Source organism: Loxodonta africana, chromosome 17 (assembly GCF_030014295.1).
Source record: "Loxodonta africana isolate mLoxAfr1 chromosome 17, mLoxAfr1.hap2, whole genome shotgun sequence".
NCBI lineage: Eukaryota > Metazoa > Chordata > Mammalia > Proboscidea > Elephantidae > Loxodonta > Loxodonta africana.
The window spans coordinates 38366443-38388578 of record NC_087358.1 but is presented as its reverse complement, the minus strand read 5'-3'; the positions used below and the strand labels follow the sequence as shown (position 1 = coordinate 38388578).

The 22136-nt window shown below is 34.9% G+C and overlaps 1 protein-coding gene across 2 annotated transcripts in view; it reads right to left on the bottom strand.

Annotated features, from left to right (window-relative positions):
• KLHL1 (kelch like family member 1) overlaps window positions 1-22136 on the bottom strand; it is a 487627-nt gene that overhangs the window by 67423 nt on the left and 398068 nt on the right. For both annotated transcript variants that reach the window (XM_003409439.3, XM_010589423.3), the window contains one exon: window positions 20756-20980. In XM_003409439.3, coding sequence (XP_003409487.2) covers window positions 20756-20980 — 225 coding nt within the window. The remainder of the gene's footprint in view (window positions 1-20755; window positions 20981-22136) is intronic.

Genomic DNA, 22136 nt, shown 5'->3' with positions numbered 1-22136 from the left:
TCTAAGGCTACACACATCAAGTGATTTCCAGCAATCAAACACACTTTAATGCTAAAAATCATTTTCAGTTTGACTCTCTCTTAAAGAATAATTTTTCCCATATTTTTTATTTCTTTCATACATTGACCTTGAACTGATATGAGTAAGATTCTAGAAATTATTAAAAACTTAATTAAGATTCTGTTAATGCCTTTACTAATTATTATTGATTAAATTAAGCATTCATGAGTTCATGCTAGGTTCTATAGGCTAAAAGAAAAAAAAGTTATGCTTGAACATTAGGTATATACACAAATTGAACAAGTATGGTCCCTATCTTTATAAGGAACTGACTTTTTTTAAAAAAAGATTTCCATTAACAATTTTCTGCAATTGAAGTCTTACATTCATTTAACATAGTTTCTCTAAGAGCTAGCAGTGTTTTGGGCCCTTATGGACAAATAATTAAAAATGAACATGTCATAGTCTTTCATTATAGAAGGTAATAAACTGATATACGGAAAAATAATTATAATCTACAATCATGGATACTATAATATAGTCATTATATACCAGGAACCTAGAGGAAAGGACAGGAGTCCCAGGGTGATGTAAATAGTTAACAAGTTTGGCTGCTAACTGAAAGGTTGGATGTTCAAGTTCACCCAGAGAAACCTTCAGTGAAAGGACTGGTGATCTACTTTAAAAAAATTAGCCATTGAAAACTCTATGGAGCATAGTTCTACTCTTTTACACATGGGATCATCATGAGTTGGAATTGACTTGTTGGCAACTGGTAACTGGGAGAAGAGAGGACAACTGGTGTGCAAAGGGTGGTGAAGGAAGACTACAGAGGAAATGAAAAGAAGACACAAATGTTAAGGGATGGATAGAGCTTATCCAGGTAAGGAATAGGAGAGGCAACAACAGCTTGTGTAAAACCAGCTATAGAAGAGCTTTGTGTGTTTTGAGTTTGGTATAATATTTAGTGTGATAAAGCTCAGGTTATAGTAGGAGATGAAAGTCACAGAGATTAGGCTATGATAAGAGAAAAAAGATAAATATTGACAAGTTACAAATGTCATGTTAAGGTGTTTGTACTTCTAGACAGATAAATAAATGAACAGGTTTGCTTTAGTAAGTAAACTTTGCTAACAGGGCAAATGAGTAAAGGGGAGAAACTAAGGGAATAAACTACTAATCTCTTATACAACAGAATGACAATATGATTCTAATCATTTGCTTATTATTCCTAGATCATAGTCTAAGTTTGTTGTTTATATATTAAAGTAAGATGGCATAACCAAATGTGAAACAAACAAATAATTTTCAGGGTGCTCTTTGGGAAGCTGTGTTTGAATTATCTCAAAATTGTAATAGTTGGTCATCAAGAAAATGGTAGTCTATTGGCATATATGCTTTCTGGCTTTACCAACCTGATTCTGTTGGCCTTATATTTCTCTACATCAAGAGTCCTCCTACCTAACCACCACTGTCCACATCTTAATCTGAGTCTACTGACATTCCAACATCCTGAAGACTCCTGTTCTGTGTTGCATATTTGTTCATTCTAGCATGTTCTGTCTGTCTAAACAAGCATTTAACATTGGGTTCTTTTATAAAATTTCAAATAAAAACCCAAAACAACAAAAAAAGAGACTGACTATCCTAATCCTTGATATCTTGTAATATTGATAATACATTTTTATCCATTGTCTTCAAAACTGTCTTAAGCAGTAAAATTAACTGCCCCAATTTACTTTTAATGAGCTACTTATCCTTATCTCCCCATGTTAAATCTTTTAGGTGTGTGCTGACAGGTTAGTATACTTTCTATAAATTTCTAGATTTGAGGATCAAGGTTAGAGACCACTTCTACAGACTTTCCAAGTAACAGCTCTTTGCTGTCATTTCATTCTTACTTACATTTGAGCAACAATTGACCTTTGTTAACATGTATTCACTAAAACTGTTTCTTGTCAAAAGCAGTTGTGAAAATGCAAAATAAGAACCAGACATTCTTTCTTTATCAAGAGGGGCTAATGGTGAAAGGCTTTGGGTGTATAACTTTAAATTTCAGGGACTCCGAAGTTCTAAGATACAGGGATTACATATTTTTAAAATAAATTTTATTTAAAAATGAAAATGCTGTAACATTCGTATCTTTTATCCCTTGATAAAATGACCAACATGAAGAGACATAGAAACCAAAATGTAGAGACATGACTCCAAAGCAGATAATTCCACTAAGCTATGTTCCTGACTTATATCTTCTGTGGTACAGCAAAACTTATCAATAAATGGTGTTAATTTGATTAAAAAAAAATTAAGATTTTGATCTGAGGACATTTTCATTTTATCATAATTAACTTGTATTGTTTTAGCTGAGACTAGGAAATATTGGTCTAAGAGCCATCAGAGAAAAGTATGTTGATTTACTAATCCGGTAGTTATTAGGTGCCATCGAGTTAGTTAGGACTCATAGCGACCCCTTATACAATAGAAAGAAACACTGCCATTTCCTGTGCCATGCCCATAATCACTCTTATGCTTGAGACCATTGTTGCAGCTACTTTGTCAATCCGTCTTGTTGAGGGTCTTCCTCTTTTTCATTGAGCCTATACTCTACCAAGCATGATGTCCTTCCCCAGGGACTGAACTCTCCCAACAACATGTCCAAAGTATGTAAGAAATAATCTAACCTTCCTTGCTTCTAAGGAACATTCTGGTTGTACCTTTTCCAAGACAAATTTGTTCGTTCTTCTGGCTCTCCATGGTGTATTCAATATTCTTTGCCAACAACACAATTCAAAGGTAACAATTCTTCTTCTGTCTTCCTTACTCACTGTCCAGCTTTTGCATGCATATGATGCCACTGAAAATACCATGGCTTGGGTCAGGTGCACCTTAGTCTTCAAAGTGACATCTTTGCTTTTTAACACTTCAAAGAGGTCTTTTGGAGCAGATTTGCCCAGTGCAATGCATCTTTTGATTTCTTGACTGCTGTTGCCATGGGTGTTGATTGTGGATCTAAGTAAGAAGAAACCCTTGAAAAATTCAATCTTTTCTGCATTTATCATGGTGTTCCTTATTGGTCCTGTTGTGAGGATTTTTGTTTTCTTTATATTGAGGTGCAATCCATCCTGAAGGCTGTGGTTTTTGATCTTCATCAGTAAGTACTTTCAGTCCTCTTCACTTTTAGCAAACATGGTTGTGTCATTTGCATAATGCAGGTTGTTAATTAGTCTTCCTCCAATCCTGATCCGCGATTCTTTTTTATATAGTCCAGGTTCTTAGATTATTGCTCAGCATACAGATTGGATAGGTATGGTGAACGGATACAACCCTGATGCATACCTTTCCTGATATTAAACCACGAAGTATCCTCTTGTTCTATCTGGGCAACTGCCTCTTGGTCTATGTAAAGATTCCTCATGAGCACAATTAAGTGTTCTGGAATTCCCTTTCTTTGCAAAGTTTTCCTTAATTTGTTATGATCCATGCAGTCGAATGCCTTTGCATAGTCAATAAAACGCAGCTAAACATCCTTCTGGTATTCTCTGCTTTCAACTAGATCTGTCTGACATCAGCAAAGATATCCCCAGTTCCATGTCCTCTTCTGAATTTGGCTTGAATTTCTGGCAGTTCCCTGTTGATGTATTGCTGCAGGTCCTTTTGAATGATCTTCAGCAAAATTTTACTTGCATGGAATATTAATGATATTGTGTGATGATATCTGCATTCAGTTGGATCACCTTTCTTGGGAATAGGCATAAATATAGATCTCTTCTAGTCAGTTGGCCAGCTATCAGTCTTCCAAATTTCTTGGCATAGATGAGTGACCACTTCCAGGGCTGCATGCATTTGTTGAAACATCTCAATTGGTATTCTGTCAATTCCTGGAAACTTGTTTTTGTCAATGCCTTCAGTGCACCTTGAACTTCCTTCAATACCATTAGCTTCTGATCGTATGCTACCTCTTGAAATAGTTGAACATCTACCAATTCTTTTTGGTATAATGACTCTGAGTATTCCTTCCATCTTCTTTTGATGCTTCCTGTGTTGTTTAATATTTTTCCCATACAATCTTTCAGTATCGCAACCAAGGCTTGAATTTTTTCTTCAGTTCCTTCAGTTTGAGAAATGCAGAGCGTGTTCTTCCCTTCTGGTCTTGTATTTCCAGCTCTTTGCACATGTCATTATAATATTTTACTTTGTCTTCTTGAGCCACCCTTCGAATTCTTCTGTTCAGTTCTTTTACTTCATCGTTTCTTCCTTTTTCTTTAGCTGCTCAATATTCAAGAGCAAGTTTCAGAGTCTCTTCTGACATCCATTTTGATCTTTACTTTCTTTCCTGTGTGTTTAATGACCTCTTGCTTTCTTCATGTATGATGCTCTTGTGTCATTCCACAACTTATTCGGTCTTCATTCATTAGTGTTCAGTCCATCAAATCTATTCCTGAGATGGTCTCTAAATCCAGGTGGGATATACTCAAGGTCATACTTTGGTTCTCCTGCATTTGTTCTAATTTTCTTCAGTTTCGACTTGAAGTTGCGTATAAGCAATTGATGTTCTCTTCCATACCCAGCCCCTGGCCTTGTTCTGACTGACGAGATTGAGCTTTTCCATTGTCTCTTTCCACAAATGATTCCTGTGTATTCCACCTGGCGAAGTTCATGTGTATAGCCACGATCTTGCAAAATTCTATCATGCAATCTCAGGCATTGTTTCTATTACCAAGGCCATATTTTCCAACTACCAATCCTTCTTCGTTTCCAACTTTCCCATTCCAATCTTCAGTAATTATCAATGCATACTGATTGCATGTTCAGTCAATGTCAGACTGCAGAAGTTGGTAAAAATCTTCAATTTCTTCATCTTTGGCCTTAGTGGTTGGTACGTAACTTTGAATAACAGTCATATTAAATAGTCTTCCTTGTAGGCGTATGGATATTATCCTATCACTGACAGTGTTGTACTTCAGTACAGTTCATGAAATGTTCTTTTTGATGATGAATGCCATGCCATTCCTCTTCAAGTTGTCATTCCCAGCATAGTAGACCATGCCATTGTCTGAATTAAAATGGCCAATACCAGTCCATTTAGCTCACTTATGCTTAGGATATCGGTGTTTATGTATTCCATTTTATTTTTGATGATTTCCAATTTTCCTAGATTCATACTTCATACATTCCAGATTCCTGTTATTAATGGATGTGTGCAGCTGTTTCTTCTCATTTTGAGTTGTGTCAGAGCAGCAAATGAAGGTCCAGAAAGTTTGACTCCATCCACATCATTAAGGTCAACTCTACTTTGAGGAGGTAGCTCTTCCCCAGTCATCTCTTCAATGCCTTCCAACCTTAGGGGCTCATCTTCTAACACTATATCAGACAATTTTCTACTGCTATTCATAATGTTTTCACTGGCTAATTCCTTTCAGAAGTAGACTGCCAGGTCCTTCTTCCTAGTCTGTTTTAGTCTGTAAGCTCAGCTGAAACCTTCCTGCCATGGGTGACCCTGCTGGTATCTGAATACCAGTGGCATAGCTTCCAGCATCACAGCAATACGCAAGACCCCACAGTACAAGAAACTGACACACACATGGGAGTTACTAATCCTAGGCCTGCTAAATATGGTCAGCTCTATTTAATTAAACTGAAGCAAGTTAAAATAAACCTAAACAAAACAGGTAACTGCTCGAAGTTTAAAATAACTGCTCACAAGTCCCTGAAATGTCCCTTCTTACCCCTTTTCCCCTTCATTCTGCCTGGATATACACTATTCCATTAAAAAGTTTTAGGGGTTTGCCCGTTACCTGGGAGTAATTGATTGACAAGCAGGTGTTTCCTAAGCCAGAACCTGTGCAGAATATTTCTAGTAATAAAAAGTAATTCTTAGTTTAATGTGATTAAATGTACTGAGGAAAAAGAAAAGGCTAAGGTAAAAACTTTGTCTAGCTAGGACCAAACAAATGATCTGGATTCATTTAAAACCAGTTGTTTGTTATACCATTTTTCTTACTGTTGCCCTCTTGACATTCTTTTTAGTTATAAATGGTTTGCAAATGGTAGGGCAAATGGTTTGCACTCAATTACTAAGGTTGGTGGTTCAAATCTACCCAGCAGCTCTAAGGACAAAAGGCCTAGTGATCTGCTTCTGAAAAGATTACAGACAAGAAAATCCTATGGAGCCGTTTACTCTGTAATAGAAGGGATTGCCATGAGTGGGAATTGACTCAACATCAAAGTTTAATAATAATGATATCTTAAACTTATTCTTAATGCTTAGCAGCTATTGAGATCCAGCATCATATTCAAGTTGAGAATGTTGAATAACCAGTATTTTATTCATAATGATTTAAGGATTATGCAACCATTTATATTTTTGGGGTTTAAAACAGAAAAAAAAAATCTATCTCAGTTATTTGGATGATGCTATATATAACTAAAGGAGCCCTGGTCGCACAACAGTTACGCACTTGGCGCTAACCGAAAGGCTGGTGGTTTGAGTCTACCCAGTGGCTCTGCAGGAGAAAGACCTAATGATCTGTTTCCATAGAGATTACAACCTAGAAAACCCTATGGGGCAGTTCTACTCTGAGAGCTGGGTTCTATGCAGGGTTGCTCTGAGTCAAAAATCAAAAATATTTATTCAACAGCTATTCACTGTGAATACTGGATATATAAAGTAAATGTATTAAATTCAGTTGTAAAATATCATTTACTATATTTGGTTCTTTGCTCCACAACTCAAAACAGGGATATCCCTATAGTTTTAATTATCATAAAAAAGAAAAAGGAAATTACATTGCAAATTTGTAATCCTAGACATATTATCATTCCATCACTACAGAGGAAAAACAAAAGAAGTATTGTATTCTAACTAGGATAAACAAAAAACCAAACCAAACCCATTGCTGTCAAGTTGATTTGAACTCACACCTGCTCTAATAGGACAAAGTAGAAGTGCCCCACAGGGCTTCCAAGGCTGTAATCTTTACAGAAGCAGACTGCCACATCTTTCATGGTAATCCCAAAGCATTATGAAGACAGGTGTTATGCTTAATTTTTCACAATTGTCTCTCTGGCTCCTTGAGTTGTCCTTAGCAATATATTTGTTGCATGAATAAAAATTAGCTTCAAAGGTTAAATCTAGTATAATAATACAACAGGTTTGATTTATCTGTAAGTGCTAAAACAAATCAATATTCATAGCTAATACAGATACAAATGTGGCAACTAGTTATATTACAAAATTAACAAAAATGATCTTAACTTTTGTTCAAGGAGTCTACATTAACTAATGAAAAAACAAAAATCCAAAAGAATAGTAACAATTTATATGTGGTTATAAATAATTTTATATATATGTATATATAAAACCCAACCCCCCAAAAAACTATAACCCAACCAAAAAAAACCATATATATATATATATATAAATTAGAAGCCTTGGTGGAGCAATGGTTAAGCTCTCAGCTGTTAATCAAAAGGTAGGGGGTTTGAACTCATCAGCTACTCTGAGGGGAAAAGATCTGGCAATCTGTATCTGTAAAGATGACAGCTTAGGAAACCCTATGGGACAGTTCTACTTTGTCATATAGGGTCTCTATGAGTTGGAATCAAATTGAAGGCATATAACAACATATACATAAATAAAATATTTTTCAAATTTATTTTAAGCCTAAACAAATTTATAATCTTAAGATATAGACCATGATGTTTATATTTTTCTTACACATAAAAAAGAAAACAAGCTTTAATGTCATATAAATTTATTTCGACTCTAATCCATTCAGAAATCCTCAACAAATTGAAAAGCATGTTAAATTATGTAATTTTTTTTTACCTCTAACACAAAATCTGCTCGTGGAGAGATTTATTGTGATACAGGTAAAGCTGAAATCTCAGGCTTCCTTATTCACCTAGGAAGGGGCCCTAACAATGTGTTCAAATAGTAATTGTGTATGTTCTTAAAATAGAGCCTCTCCTTAATTCCCACAAACCCTCGTTCTGCCACTGGGCTCACCATACACTTTGAAAAAGGAACTTGATATATTGCTAGAAGCAGTATTACACAAATGATCAGAATGAGGTAAAAAAATAATTCTAAAAAAAAAAAGCAAAGCATAACAAAGAATATCTGCCAACTCCATGGAGAATTTTAGACCTAGATTTTCCACTAATGAGCTGTATGAACTTCAACAAGCTCTGCAATCTTTCTGAATCTCAGTTTTCTTATTTGTAAAATTAAGATTCTGAAGCAAATATTCTCTTAAGTACCGTTTCTGTCTAAATATCTATTAGTCTACATAATTTTTTGGTTTGATTGCTTTAGCGTTTCATTAACACTTACACACTGAGCTGGAAACTACTGTAGGAATTAAAAAAAAAAAAAGTTAACATGCATTTTAAATTGAGCCATAGAAAATTTTCATGGTCATGCAAGTTAAATTTATTTATGAATAAAGTTAAAATACTTTTTTTTTTTCACAGAAAAGACTACAAAAGCAAAAAGCAGGCAATAATTTAGCAATTGGAACCTGAATAACAGAAACTGAAGTTGTGAGATTTCTGTAGCTGTGAATTAGTATTTTTCTTCCTCCATTAGTAATTCTTTCTGAGTGATTCACAGGAATGACCAGATTGTCCTCACGTTTTCTAAAAATAGACTCTCAAAACATCCTATTCAATAAGAAAAGGCTATCAAGTGGCCTTACATCTTGATTATTTTTAAGTTAGGCTAAACTCAAGTATGCAGTGTTATATGGATAAAACAATTATGCCAAAATAAATATTTCATTATTAAATACCAGTTTTAAAATACTGAAATACTTTCATAGTATGGCATTATAAAGATCTTACTATCCAACGTCCTGGCACATCTCATATTAAACGTGACAAAGGATAGTTCTCATATTTTAAAATATTTTCAGGAGATAATCTATATCGTTGAAACTAAGTTTTACCAGTAACTTATAGTTTGCTATGCAAATACACTAGCTACAGTCTCACATTTATGTTTTCACACAGTTTGCTTCTTTGGCTGAAATGTACTTTCCTTAATTTTCTTGACTGCTTATCCTTTATGATTCAGTTTAGGCATACCTCCTTCTAGATACCGCTCCTAAATTTCCATTCTGACTTAAAACAGTGCTATCATAGCACCCTTATACATTATACTTGTAGCACTTAATTTTAATTTTCTATTTATTTTCTGGCTGTAATGTCCATGGAGAAGAAACTTTATTTATTGTCTTTTATTCTAGCAGGAGTACTGTAGTATGAAATACGTGAAATTTTAATTGTATGAATAAGAATTTAACTAATGAATATCCTTGCATGAATCTTCCTCATATTTAACTTGACTAAGTTTGCTAACTTCTCCTTAGCTTAGTAATATTTTTAACTCACGTTATTATTGAAAAATTTAAGGTAACAAAGAATTTAGAGAGATAGATACATTTGATTAAGAAAAAAGGAGACAGAGAAAAGAGCAAAACAAGCCAAAAGATATAAAATGGAACCACTGGGAGACTGCTACAAAATATGCAGGCATATTTGCTAATATCAGACTCTGCATTTGATTTTAATCCTTTCACTCACATAGGAAGACCTAGATAGTTAAATCATTTACAATGTTTAAAAACTGAAAATTTCTCAGGAAGAGAAAATTAGTGCTGAGACTCTTGTGTCTCATGAAGAGGAAACCATTAGTATTTGGGGAGTTCCTGAGTGGTGCATATGGTTAACGGTTAACGTGTCCAATTGTTAACCGAAAGGTCGGAGATTTGAGTCCACCCAAAGGTGCCTTGGAAGAAAGACCTAGTGATCTACTTCCAAAAAATCAGCCATTGAAAAATCCACAAAGCACAGTTCTGCTCTGACATACATAAGAACGCCATGAGTTGAAATCGACTCCATGACAATTGGTTAGGTTAGGTTATTTGGAATCATGTCCTCGTTTTCAGGGCCAGTTTCTTTGAAGGTTTTCATGGGTGTTGGGCTTTTATCACAGCATAGTAAAGTAAAAGGATTTTTTTTTTCTCTCAGTCCTCCAAACCTTAACATCATTGCAGAATACATGGCTCTGTGTTCCTTAATAGAGCACCATGGAGACAGATAAAACACATTTATGGACTAATTCAGATAGATATATATATATATAAAATACACACACACTGAAAACTGTGTATCCGAGTTTAGGTATGTGTATTTGAGAGTGTGTATCTGAGTATATATCATCAAAAGTTTAAACCTTTTCTTGCATCCCCAACCCATCCTTTTATTTTGTTTTTCAATATATCACAGTTTTTGACATTTGGTACATAACACTGAATGAACACATCTGAATTTGATTTCCATTTGAAAACTATTGATGGGAGAACCCCTTTAAGGAAATGTAGGTTATCTTGATCTAGTGAGAAATGGTATTTTTTAAGTAAAAGAGACATGAAGAGGACAAACATATACTGATATAATTAGAGAAACAGTGGCTAAGCCGAAACAAGGGTCCCTTTTGAGGCAATGAAAACTGACAGCCTAAAATGAGATTTTCTAGTCTAATGGGTTATATCACAGAGTAATACAAGGACTTTTTTATGCTGATATTTTCTTTAGTCCACTCATTATTTGTTGTTATCTGTAAGGTTCCTAAAAGCCAGGGGAAGAATGATCATAAACATCACTTTGGGTTCTTTTTCTTTATACATATTTTCAAGAAGTTTTGTTCATTTAAATACTGAATATTGTTTTGAAAATACCCTTTGATATGTTAATTTTAACAACATATTTTTTTTTCTCATGCAGCTTGTAAAAGCTCATTTCCTTTATTCCCCTGCCATGTGAGCATTTCAAGATATACAGAAGCACACAGAGGCACAGGCCCTTCCCCGTCCCCTATGCAGACAGGAGCATCCCACATGGCTTTAGTAATTTTCTTCAGTCTAGCATAATGGACCAGACGTGGAATCGGACTCCTTATAAGCAACAAGGAGGGCAATTCAGTAGCACATTACAACCAAGGAACAAATCAAAGCAGTTGCCGAATCACTTCTGACTCACAGGCATCTCATGTGCTGTAGAGAAGAACTGTGCTCCAAAGGTTTTTCAAGGTTTGGTGACCTTTCAGAAGCAGACTGTCAGGCCTTTCTTCTGAGGCAGCTCTGGATGTGCCTGAACCGCCATCTTTGGTTAGTAGTTGAACACTTAATCATTTGCACTGCCTAAGAACTTCATCAATGGCGTACTATCCACTCCATTGCTGTGGAGTCGATTCCGACTCACTGCTACCCTATAGGACAGAGTAGAATTGCCTCATAGGGTTTCCAAAGCTGCAATCTTTATGGGAGCAGACTGCTATATCTTTCTACTATAGAGCTGCAAGTGGATTCCAAACACAGACATCTCAGTTAGCAGCCAAGTGCTTAACCATTGCACCACCACAGCTCCCTAATGGCACATTAAACCCATTGCCATCGAGTCAATTTCACCTCATAGCGATGCTGTAAGACAGAGTAGAACTGCCCCATATGGCTTCCAAGGAGCAGCTGGTGGATTCAAACTGCTGACCTTTTTGGCTAGCAGCCGAGTTCTTAACCACTGCACTACCAGGGCTCTGACTCATTAGGACTGCCCAAATCCTTGCAGGTGGGAGACTATCCTGTGTTTGTTTTCGTCAAGGTATGTATCTAATAGCCTATTTCTTTTGTGAGGCCAAGAATTCTCTGTATGTACAAAATTGTGTCCTCTACCTTTTCCGGCTATGAGAGGAAATCTTTAAATCCTAACAGCAAAATATTTCTTCTTTTTGAGAAGCTCCTGGTTTTCCAATTTCAAGATCCTTTTTTTTTCTTTTCTCAAATTTGTGACAAGGGATTTTGAGGTTCGTATCCTTGCTGAAATCAGCAGAATCAGCAGCTTCTACAGATGTCCTTTTTTCTCCCTCCCTACTTGAGAGATAGTTTGCCTTGACATGAATAGATTAAAAACCTTTGGCCCTCGAAAGTTTGAAGTATGCTTTCATTATTTTCTAGCAGCTAAGATTGATAATAAAAATTCTGATATGATCTGATTCTCCTACCTTCGTAGTTGGCTTGGATATTTCATTGCTGTTTTATTTTTCTTATTAAGCTTAGCTTGTTCTTTTCCTGTACGTAAGGAAACGTAATAATCTCTTTATCCTTGATATTCTGAAGTTTGATACAGACAGACTAAACTTGCTCTTTCTTCACTCATTTTTCTAGTGATTTTTAGGTGCCTCATTTTAGAGACCATGTGCCATACCTCAGGGAAATTCTCTCATATTATTGCTATTTGTCTTTTCCACTTTCTTGGTTCACTACTTCTAAAACTACCATGAGTGAGAGGAACATCAGGCTTCTTGATTATTGATTTTTTGGTCACTTCTCTGTTGTTCCATAATTTTAATATTTTTCCTGTTATTAATTTTAAGAGACTGCCCCAATTTTATTTTTTTCCTCCAAAACTTTCATTAACTCTTAATTTCAGCAAAGGTTTTAAATTTGAAGTGTCATTTTTTTCAAACTTTTCTCATTTTTATAACTGCTCGTTTCAATGGTATCTTATCACATGTGTTCGAGACTGATTCAGGAAGCAGTGAGATGTTACTGTGAAATACATGAAGAAAAAAAGAAAAGGAACTTATAGACAACTCTCACTAATTTTCTGACTAGAAATGCCATCCCCATTCTTAGGGATAATCAAGACAATCCAGAACCTTCCACAAGTGAAGTTATTAATGCAACTGACAGTATGCCAAAGTTGTCCAGCTCTTCTTCATTGTTAGAGTAAATTTTTATGATTTGCATACTTTTTAATGTATGTATATATTAAAATGTACCTGTAAGTTTCTATGTAATATTTCCACTCCCAAAGGCAAATAAAGATTGGATTTATAAAAAAGATATTAAAAATGAAAGGCAACGATAATGAAAACAAACAACAGAAAAAGAGATGTCAGAACTGACTTAAAACGGAGTCATAGGAACAGAACCCCATTGTAAGTTTAAGATTACCTGCCCATTATATTAACCACAGAAGAAAGAGCTTTCTTCATTTATTGTCAGCTATGAAACATTTTGATCACATAATTATCTTTAGCAACGCATAAACTTAGGAAATTATGTCAGAACTTTTTTTCCACACAAATCAAGAAGCAAGAAGCTATACAAACAAACATCAAACCCATTGCCATTGAGTCAATTGAGACTCATAGGGACCTTCTAGGACAGATTAGAACTGCCCCATACAGTTTCCAAGGTTGTAATCATTATGGAAGTAAGCTGCATATCTTTTTCCTGCTGAGCTGGTGGGTTCAAACCATTGACTTTTTGGTTGGTAGCTGAGTGCTTAACCACTGTGCCAACAGGGCTTTATGAGAAGCTATATAGGTCAGAGAAAAGAATTTTAATAATTTTTTTTCCAATTTTACATTAGATTCTAATTCACTGTTTTTTAATTATATAATGTCTGACTCATAGAGAACAAAAGTGACAGAGTAGAAACGTCCCATAGGGTTTTCTTGGCTGTAATCTTTATGGAAACACATAGCCAGTTCTTTCTTCAGCTGAGCCTCTGCGTGGGTTTGAAGGGCCAATTTTTGGTTAGCTACAGAATGCTTAACTGTTGACCCACAGGACTCCTTCTAATTATGTAATATAGGATTACATATTCATTTTTGTAATGTCATTGCATGCTGCAGAGTAGGTACTGATTAACTATGAAACAAACAAAATAGGAAATTCTAGCTTCTGAACAAATATGAAAATTAGCACAGACTGCTGACGTAGACTCAAATCCAATCTCGGCAATTACACTGAAAAGACAGACAATGTATGGAATTGAATACTAATATCAAGGCTGTTAAACACAAACAAACAAACAAATACAGGGCACAGTCATCAGGGAATATCTCAGAGAAAAACTTTTCATTTTTTCTCTTTTTGCTACCCTGTATTGTTCTTTTTATATTGTTCTCTTAAGAAGAGTTACTGCATCTTCCACATTGTTAGATACTGCAACAGCAGCACCAGTGCAGAGCTTGCCAAATTTGGTGAAATAACAGGGGGATATCATCAGAGTGCAGAAGCTAATTGAGTTGCTGGTCCAGAACATTTCTTATTTTAGTTCCCAGCCCTAAGGCTAGGGCATCACAAAGGAAGCAAAGGAATAAAGTCTTTGAGGAGTAATGTGCAAATGGAGTTAAATGTGTTCTTGGGGGTTACATATTAGGGGTGACAGAAAACAGGATGGGCAAAGTCAGCTTGCAGGGTCAGATCTCCATGTGCAGGTATAAGTTCCCGTACCCCTCCTGCAATGTAGGAAAAACACCTTAACCATCATACAGTTAGCCAAGCACCTGACATGGCCTTGTGAGTGCACAGATACAGAATAACTACACATTTCAGTCACCGTAACTACTGTTAAATAGAATTAGAAGCAGAAGAAAAAAAAGAAAAGGAAGAAGAAGAGGAGGGAGATGAGGAAGAGGGATGAAGACCAGAATGACGAAGAAGAAGAGGGAAAGAGAAAGAAAAAGGGGTAAGGGGGGGGGAAAGCCAGCAGGAGAATTTAGAGGAATGGAATCTAAAAAAGGAATAGGAGGAAAATTGTTACCTATTTAAAAAAAGAGAAAGAAATCAACAAAAAAGTCAGATAAGAATTTGAAAATAAGCGTAATAAAGAGCCTCAAAGAAACAAGGGACGATATTAATACCACAAAGAAGGAGCAGACATTACAATAAATTACCAAGTAGGGATAAAAACTTCAAAATTTACAGATTGATGTATAACAGAAAGATCTAATTAGGCACATGTATAAAATTAATGTAACCAGAAAACTCAAAGTAATTACTGATAAATCTTATACAGAAAAAGATAAATATATCATTTTGGTTAGAGATTTTTTTCACACATCTTATTCAGTTGAGAAGATACAGCAGGAAAACAATAAACAGATATAAAACATTTCAATAGTCTGATTGAATCTCAATTCTCCATTCTGTTCTTTGATTGTCAATTTGACAGTACCACACTGTGTTATGAATTAGTGGGTATATATATCAACAAATGAAATGATAAAAGGAAAACAGTAGTTATCATAATGTAAAATTAGAGAGTAGAAAACTCAAAAGAATAATTTTTAAAAGATTAGGAATAATAAGATTTTAGTAAAGTTTCAAAAAATATTGATCTAATAATCATCATTGGCATAATATGGAAAAAAGTCCACTTTTAATAACAATGCATTTGTAATATAGATTATCTGGGGAAAAATCTTCAAAATAATTATAAAGATACTATACAAAAAAAAAAAGAATAACTGAGAGATGAAAATAATGTTTGAAAAGATAATGTATAGCTTATTCTTTGTAGGAATATGCAATGAAATATGCAATTTCACTATACTAATTTACAGTTGATCCTACTTCCCCATAAAAAATGCTAACATAATTTTGAAACTATTAATAGAATAAAAATTTCTCTTACTTTTTATCAACATTTTCTTAGGTGATCTCAAACATATGTATTTTTAGATGATGTTTAAAATCACTTGTATATATTATGGTAATGATAGAAAACATTCAATGAAATTTTAAACTCCATTGAACCTATGTTTTAATTTGAGAGTTTCTGGGTATAATATTTCACACTAATTTTTTTTCACTAGTATTACATGCATTAAAAAAAAATGTCATCTAGTAGATTCCAACTCATAGCTATGCTATAAGACACAGTAGAACTGTGCCACAGAGTTTCCAAAGAGCCCCTGGCGGATTTCAACTGACAACTTTTTTTGGTTAGCAGAGGTAGCACTTAACCACTACACCACCAGGGTTTCATAGGAGAAAAAAATAACCTTTCCATTAAAATAAAAGGTTAAAAAAATCAAATCAAGAACATTTAAGAGGAAATTCTGAGTAATAATATATGCCATCAGAAAATTTATTATAGTCTCTTACAGTAAAATTGAATGACTAGTAAAGGAAATAAATTTAGAATGACAAATTCAGTAAAATCATTTATAAATTATGGAATTACCAATGTATATTACACTTCAAAACCTATTCAAATGTAGGCTATACATTAACAAATTTGAAGTTTATATAGTTTACAATTTCATCTTACAATGAAATCCTTAGACTTTTAAAACAATGCTTTAAAATTAAAAAGTGTTTTCAAATAATTGATTTTACTTAATTTTCTCAACTTATATAGAAAGTGTACCATTAACTTTAGTTTACCTGTAAACCCTTTGCCGTCGAGTTGGTTCCTAACTCCTAGCGACCCTATAGGACAGAGCAGAACTGCCCTATAGTGTTTCCAAGGAGCACCTGGTGGATTCGAACTGCCGACCTTTTGGATAGCAGCTGTAGCACTTAGCCACTACACAACCAGGGTTTCTAACTTTAGTTTAGAGATGAAGAAATGACGACTTACTTTAAGAAAATGGCAGGTGTTCAACAAATAATTGCCTCATGTCATGAAGAAAAGTAGTATCAGAACCCAAAGAAGTAGCCACAATTTGGATTTCCTATCTAGGGCACATCATATCATTCCAATATCATTCACTTATTAATTATTCTTGATCGATAACATTAAAACAACATTTAATGCATGCTTCCTGAGGTCTATTTAGCATATTATGAAAACAATATAATATTAGCAGTTAAAAGTTAGATTATGGCTACAAAAACATGGAAAGCAATCTTTTTGGTAAAATAAATTGGTCATTTTTTAATAGTGCGTGGACTAATTAGCTAATTGACCTTTAATTTATTGTCAACTTGTTTATGTCATGTTCTACGGATGTGAGAATGCACTCATAATTGCCTAATTCACTACCAGGAAATGTTTAGGCATTCAGAAAAATGAAGAATATTTTCGTATTGCATTGTTCCTTAATCTACAATGTAATGAATCAATAGGATTGAAGTAGCAATAGCTTTGTGCAAAGCAAAAACAGTTTTATGATAAAGGGAATTCAATATATCTTTTCAATAAATCATACACGGTGTAGCTGAAATAAAAAATCACCTTCAGGCTTATTCCACATGGATGCCTTAAATCCAACCTCATATTTGGCTTACAAACTTCTTTAACTTCCCACATCTTAAAAATGTGAATAAGAAAGCCCAATCTCTTAGTGTGAATATGGCAAAATCATATCAATCCCTATCATTAAAATTATATTAAATTGCAACATTTTATATATTTGAATAATAATAAACAGGCTAAGGTATTAAGAAAAGCAAAAAAAGTAAAGTAATACGTTATGCAAAATAAAATACAGTTCTTAGGACAAGAAATCCTGTCTTATCATATTATCATGTTATATCTATTCCTTTGTTACAAAGTATTAGAAAGGCAACATACGGTTTTGTGAGAAATTGGAAGGAAAAGAGGCAATTTTTATTAGAAAAATGTAAACCGAGAGAAGAAAAATGATTGTGGTTCAAAAAAGAAGAGGTAATTTTATAAGATCATTTAAAATACTAAGTTTTCTACTGATTTATTCTTGTCAATCCCCTCAAAATTAAAACTGGTTATCTGAGCTGAAGTGAAAGAGACTATTCAAGAATCACCTTTACTAACCTGCTGAGCATTGAAATCATCAGGACTCTTTCCGTACTAGGTCGTGATGATTTTACTCAGCAGAATGGTAAAACACTTCTTGACTATTTAAAATACTGCATTACTAATAAGCAAACTGAAGAAACTGGGGGTAAACCAGCCTAGAAGAGACCAAAAAGGTAGTTTCCTTTAGGTCAGAGTTATTTTTATTTATTTTTACTTTGTTTCATGATGGAATATAAATGAACGAGAATAACAATACTGGTGACCTTGAAGTTGAATCATCATTAATATTTGTTTTTGAAATGTTGTATAATTTTGCCTGTCTAAATATGTAGAGTTATAATAGAAATAAACAATTAAACCATGATATCCCCTTAATGTGTATATTCTAAATATATGAACAAGCACTTAGTCTACTATGTGGTATATTAAAGAAAAAAAACTTGTTGCGTCAAATCCATTCCAACTCATTGCAACCCTATAGGTCCGAGTAGAACTGCCTCACAGGGTTTCCAAGGAGCAGCTGTTGGATTCAAAATGCCAACATTTTGGTTAGCAGACAAATGTTTAACCACTGTGGCACAAGGGCACCATATGATATATTGCAGGTCTTCAAAAAAAGTAATTTGCATTTTACTTTACATTCTTCATAATACAAAGAGGAAGCGTAAATCTTTATTAAATTTCTCTTTTTACAAATATTTGTATAGTGCTTTGCAATTTACAAAGTAATATTATATATATTATCATTATTTGATTTTTTTAAATCTATTCATTGCAAATCAGTATTCTAAGGCTTAGCATTTAAGTGCTGGCCCGAGTCATCCAAATAGAAAGTAGTAGATTGAGCTGCTCATCTGAATCCGAATACAGCTCTCCCTATTCTACTGTTTACTCTACCCAAAACAAAAAACAAATACTTGTTGCCATTGAGTCAATTCCAACTCATAGCAATCCTATATGCTTACTTTACGGGCAGGATCAATTAAAATCATACCATATTGACCTAGAGTGCTAGCTGAAGTCTCACTTTTTCTCCTGGATTTTTCAAAGTGGAATTAATTAAGTGCAATGCTTTAGATAGGGTTGCCTATCCAGTAATTTTGCTGCATTGTTTAAAGTCAGGAAATGTGTGTGTCAGGGTTATATCCTTTGTCTATACTTATTCATTCTGAATGCTGAGCAAATAACCTGAAAAGATGGACTATATGAAGAAGAACATAGCATCAGGACTGGAGGAAGACTCATTAAGAACCTGCATTAGACAGATGACAAAACACTGCTTGCTGAAAGTGAAGAAGAATTGAAGCACTTATTTATGAAGAGCCTTCAGTATGGATTACACCTCAACATAAAGAAAACAAAAATCCTTACAACTGGACCAAGAAGCAACATCATGATAAACGGGAAAAGATTGAAGCTGTCGAGGATTTCATTTCACTTGGATCCACAATCAATGCCCATGGAAGGAGCAGTCAAGAAATCAAAAGACACGTTGCATTGGGCAAATCTGCTGCAAAAGACCTCTTTAAAGTGTAAAAAGCAAAGATGTCACCTTAAGGACTGAGAAGCATCTGACCAAAGCCATGGGTTTTTTAATCACCTCATATGCATGTGAGACCTGGACAATGAATAAGGAAGACTGAAGAAGAAATGATGTCTTTGCTGAGGGCTGTGGAGACCATAGTCTTGGGGAACATCCAGCTCAATTGGTATAACGTAGTTCACAAATAAAATGTTCTATATTCTACTTTGGTGGGTAGCATCTGGTGTCTTAAAAGCTTGTGAGCAGCCATCTAAGATAGTCTGCTGGCCTTGGCCCCTCTATAGCAAGGGAGAATGAAGAAAACCAAAGACACGAGGGAAAGATTAGTCCAAATGACTAATGGACCACAAGTACTACAGCCTCCGCTAGACTTAGTCCAGCACAACTAGATAGTGCCCAGCTATTACCACTGACTGCCCTGACAGGAATCACAATACAGGATTCCGAACAGAGCTGAAAAAAATGTAGACCAAAATTCTAACACACACACACACACACACACACACACACACACACACACACACACAAAGGACCCGACTTACTGATCTGATAGAGGCTGGAGAAACTCCGAGAGTATGGCCCCCAGACACCCTTTTAGCTCAGTAATGAAGTCACTCCTGAGGTTCACCCTTCAGCCAAAGATTAGACAGGCCCATAAAACAAAACAAGACTAAATGGGCACACCAGCCCAGGGGCAAGGACGAAAAAGCAGGAGGGGAGAGGAAAGCTGCTAATAGGAAGCCCAAAGTCAAGAAGGGGAGAGTGTCGACATGTCGTGGGGTTAGCAACCAAAGTCTCAAAACAATATACTTACTAATTGTTTAATGAGAAGCTTCTTTAAACCTTCATTTAGGTAAAATCAAAAAAAAAAAAAAAGATTCGATGCCTTGAATTATGATTTGGCAAAGAATATCAAGTATACCACAAACTGCCAGAAGAACAAATAAATCTGCCTTGAAAGAAGTACAGCCAGAATGCTCATTAGAAGCAAAGATGGGGAGACTTCACCTCACATACCTTGGACATGGTACCAGGAGGGACCAGACCTGGAGAAGGACATCATGGTTAGTAAAGCAGACAGTCAGCAATGAAAGAAGATCCTAAATGAGATGGATTGTCAGTGGCTGCAACAATAGGCTCAAACATAGCAACTATTGTGAGGATGGTGCAGGCCCAGGCAGTGTTTCATTTTATTGTACATAGGGTCGTTACGAGTCGGAATTGACTCGATGGCACCTAACAACAACAATATCCAGTAATTTGGGAATAAGCCATCTCAGTTAAGTGTTCCTCATTCCATATTAGCTATTCCTTCTTCTGGGATGCATTACTCTGACCTCTCCCTGATAGTTCTACATTTTTTAAATTATGCTTATTGTATGAATACTATATTGTGACAATTTAGAGGATAGACTGGGTCCAACTCATTTTGGGATCTTCATCATCACCTTTATTAGTTTAACACACTTTGGTCAACACATGAAAATATCAAGAATTTAAGAAAAATACTTCAAATATTCCATAATTTATCTAAAGTTAATAGGAATTGATGATCATAATACTATATTTTAAACATTTTGCATTATCAATAAAATGTTTCCAAAACAACATCAATAAAGTAAGATATCTTACCTAGACCATGTCTATGTGTTGACATTGGGGGTAAGACTGTCCAAGTCTTGGTTTTCGGATTGTAACATTCAACAGTGTTCAGAGTCTTTAAGCCATCTCGACCTCCAATTACAAAGAGTTTGTCATCAATAACAGCCACTCCAAACTGCAACCTCCTGCCATTCATTATTCCTGCCTGGATCCACAAATTTGTTCTGAGATCGTATTTCTCTATGGTTGTAGCTCCTGCTAAAACACAAAATCAAAGTCACCAATTGCTACTGATCCAAACTACAGCCTGCTCAAGACAGTGTACAAATGAGGATGTGAAAACACTCTTGTCACATTCATTTTTCTTAAGAAAAGTACCAGAAAAACAAAGGCAGTAATTCAACTATTTTCTTTTCTCTTCTTGGCAGACGCTAATGATCAAAATAGACAAAATGTTAGGTTTGCTTGAATTGCATAAAAGTCTCATGATAAATTATTGATTGAATAGACGCATCATTGGGCATGACACAGTGCTCCCAGTAGATTTTACAACTTCTCTTTAACATTCTTTCCCATCAAAAAAAAAGTAGCATTATCCTGGTTTGAAAAAAAACACATAAAACCTTTTGAATAACAAAGAAATTTATCTGTATAAATTTAAGAGAAGTTGATTGAATAAAATCTTTACCGTGTTTCCCATTAACATTTGTTTGATGATTTAACCAGAAGGTTATAAAAGTCAGTTAAAGACATATAAGCAAATAACTGCTATGCTTTTCTTTTTTTAACCTCCCTTAAAAAATATACATCTATGTATATGCCTCTGGAAAATTATCATTGTTGTGTGCAGTCCAGTCAACTCTGACTTACAGCGACCCTATAGGATAGAGTAGAACTGCCCCATAGGGTTTCCATGTCTGTGATTTTTATCGGAGCAGACTGCCTTGTCTTTCTCCCACAGAGCAGCTGGTGGGTTCAAACCACCACCGTTTCAGTTAACAGCTGAGGGCTTAATGACTGTGCCACCACCATTCCTTCTCTGGAGAATAGCTTAATAGAATTCAGAGGCATAGAATTATCTTCTATCCTTCACCAAACAGGTTACACTCTCTACATAAAATGGCTCATCTTTCCTAAAATATTTTTGTATATGAATTTTGGAAATACAATAATTCTATTAAAGTGGATATTGAAAAAAAAGAAAAAAGAAACATAAATTGCTGGTGAGTTTTGTTTTGATGGATTCGATTACACATTCTATGTCGAAAATGCCTTCCTACAGCAAGTTCATAAATGTTTATGTGATAAAATATATGCTAACCATCACTGATGTTGCTTCAGTGTTTGATCTTAATGTTCAGACTCACGTTCACCAACGTTTCCTCTTTAATGATTAAACATCCCTGCAGAG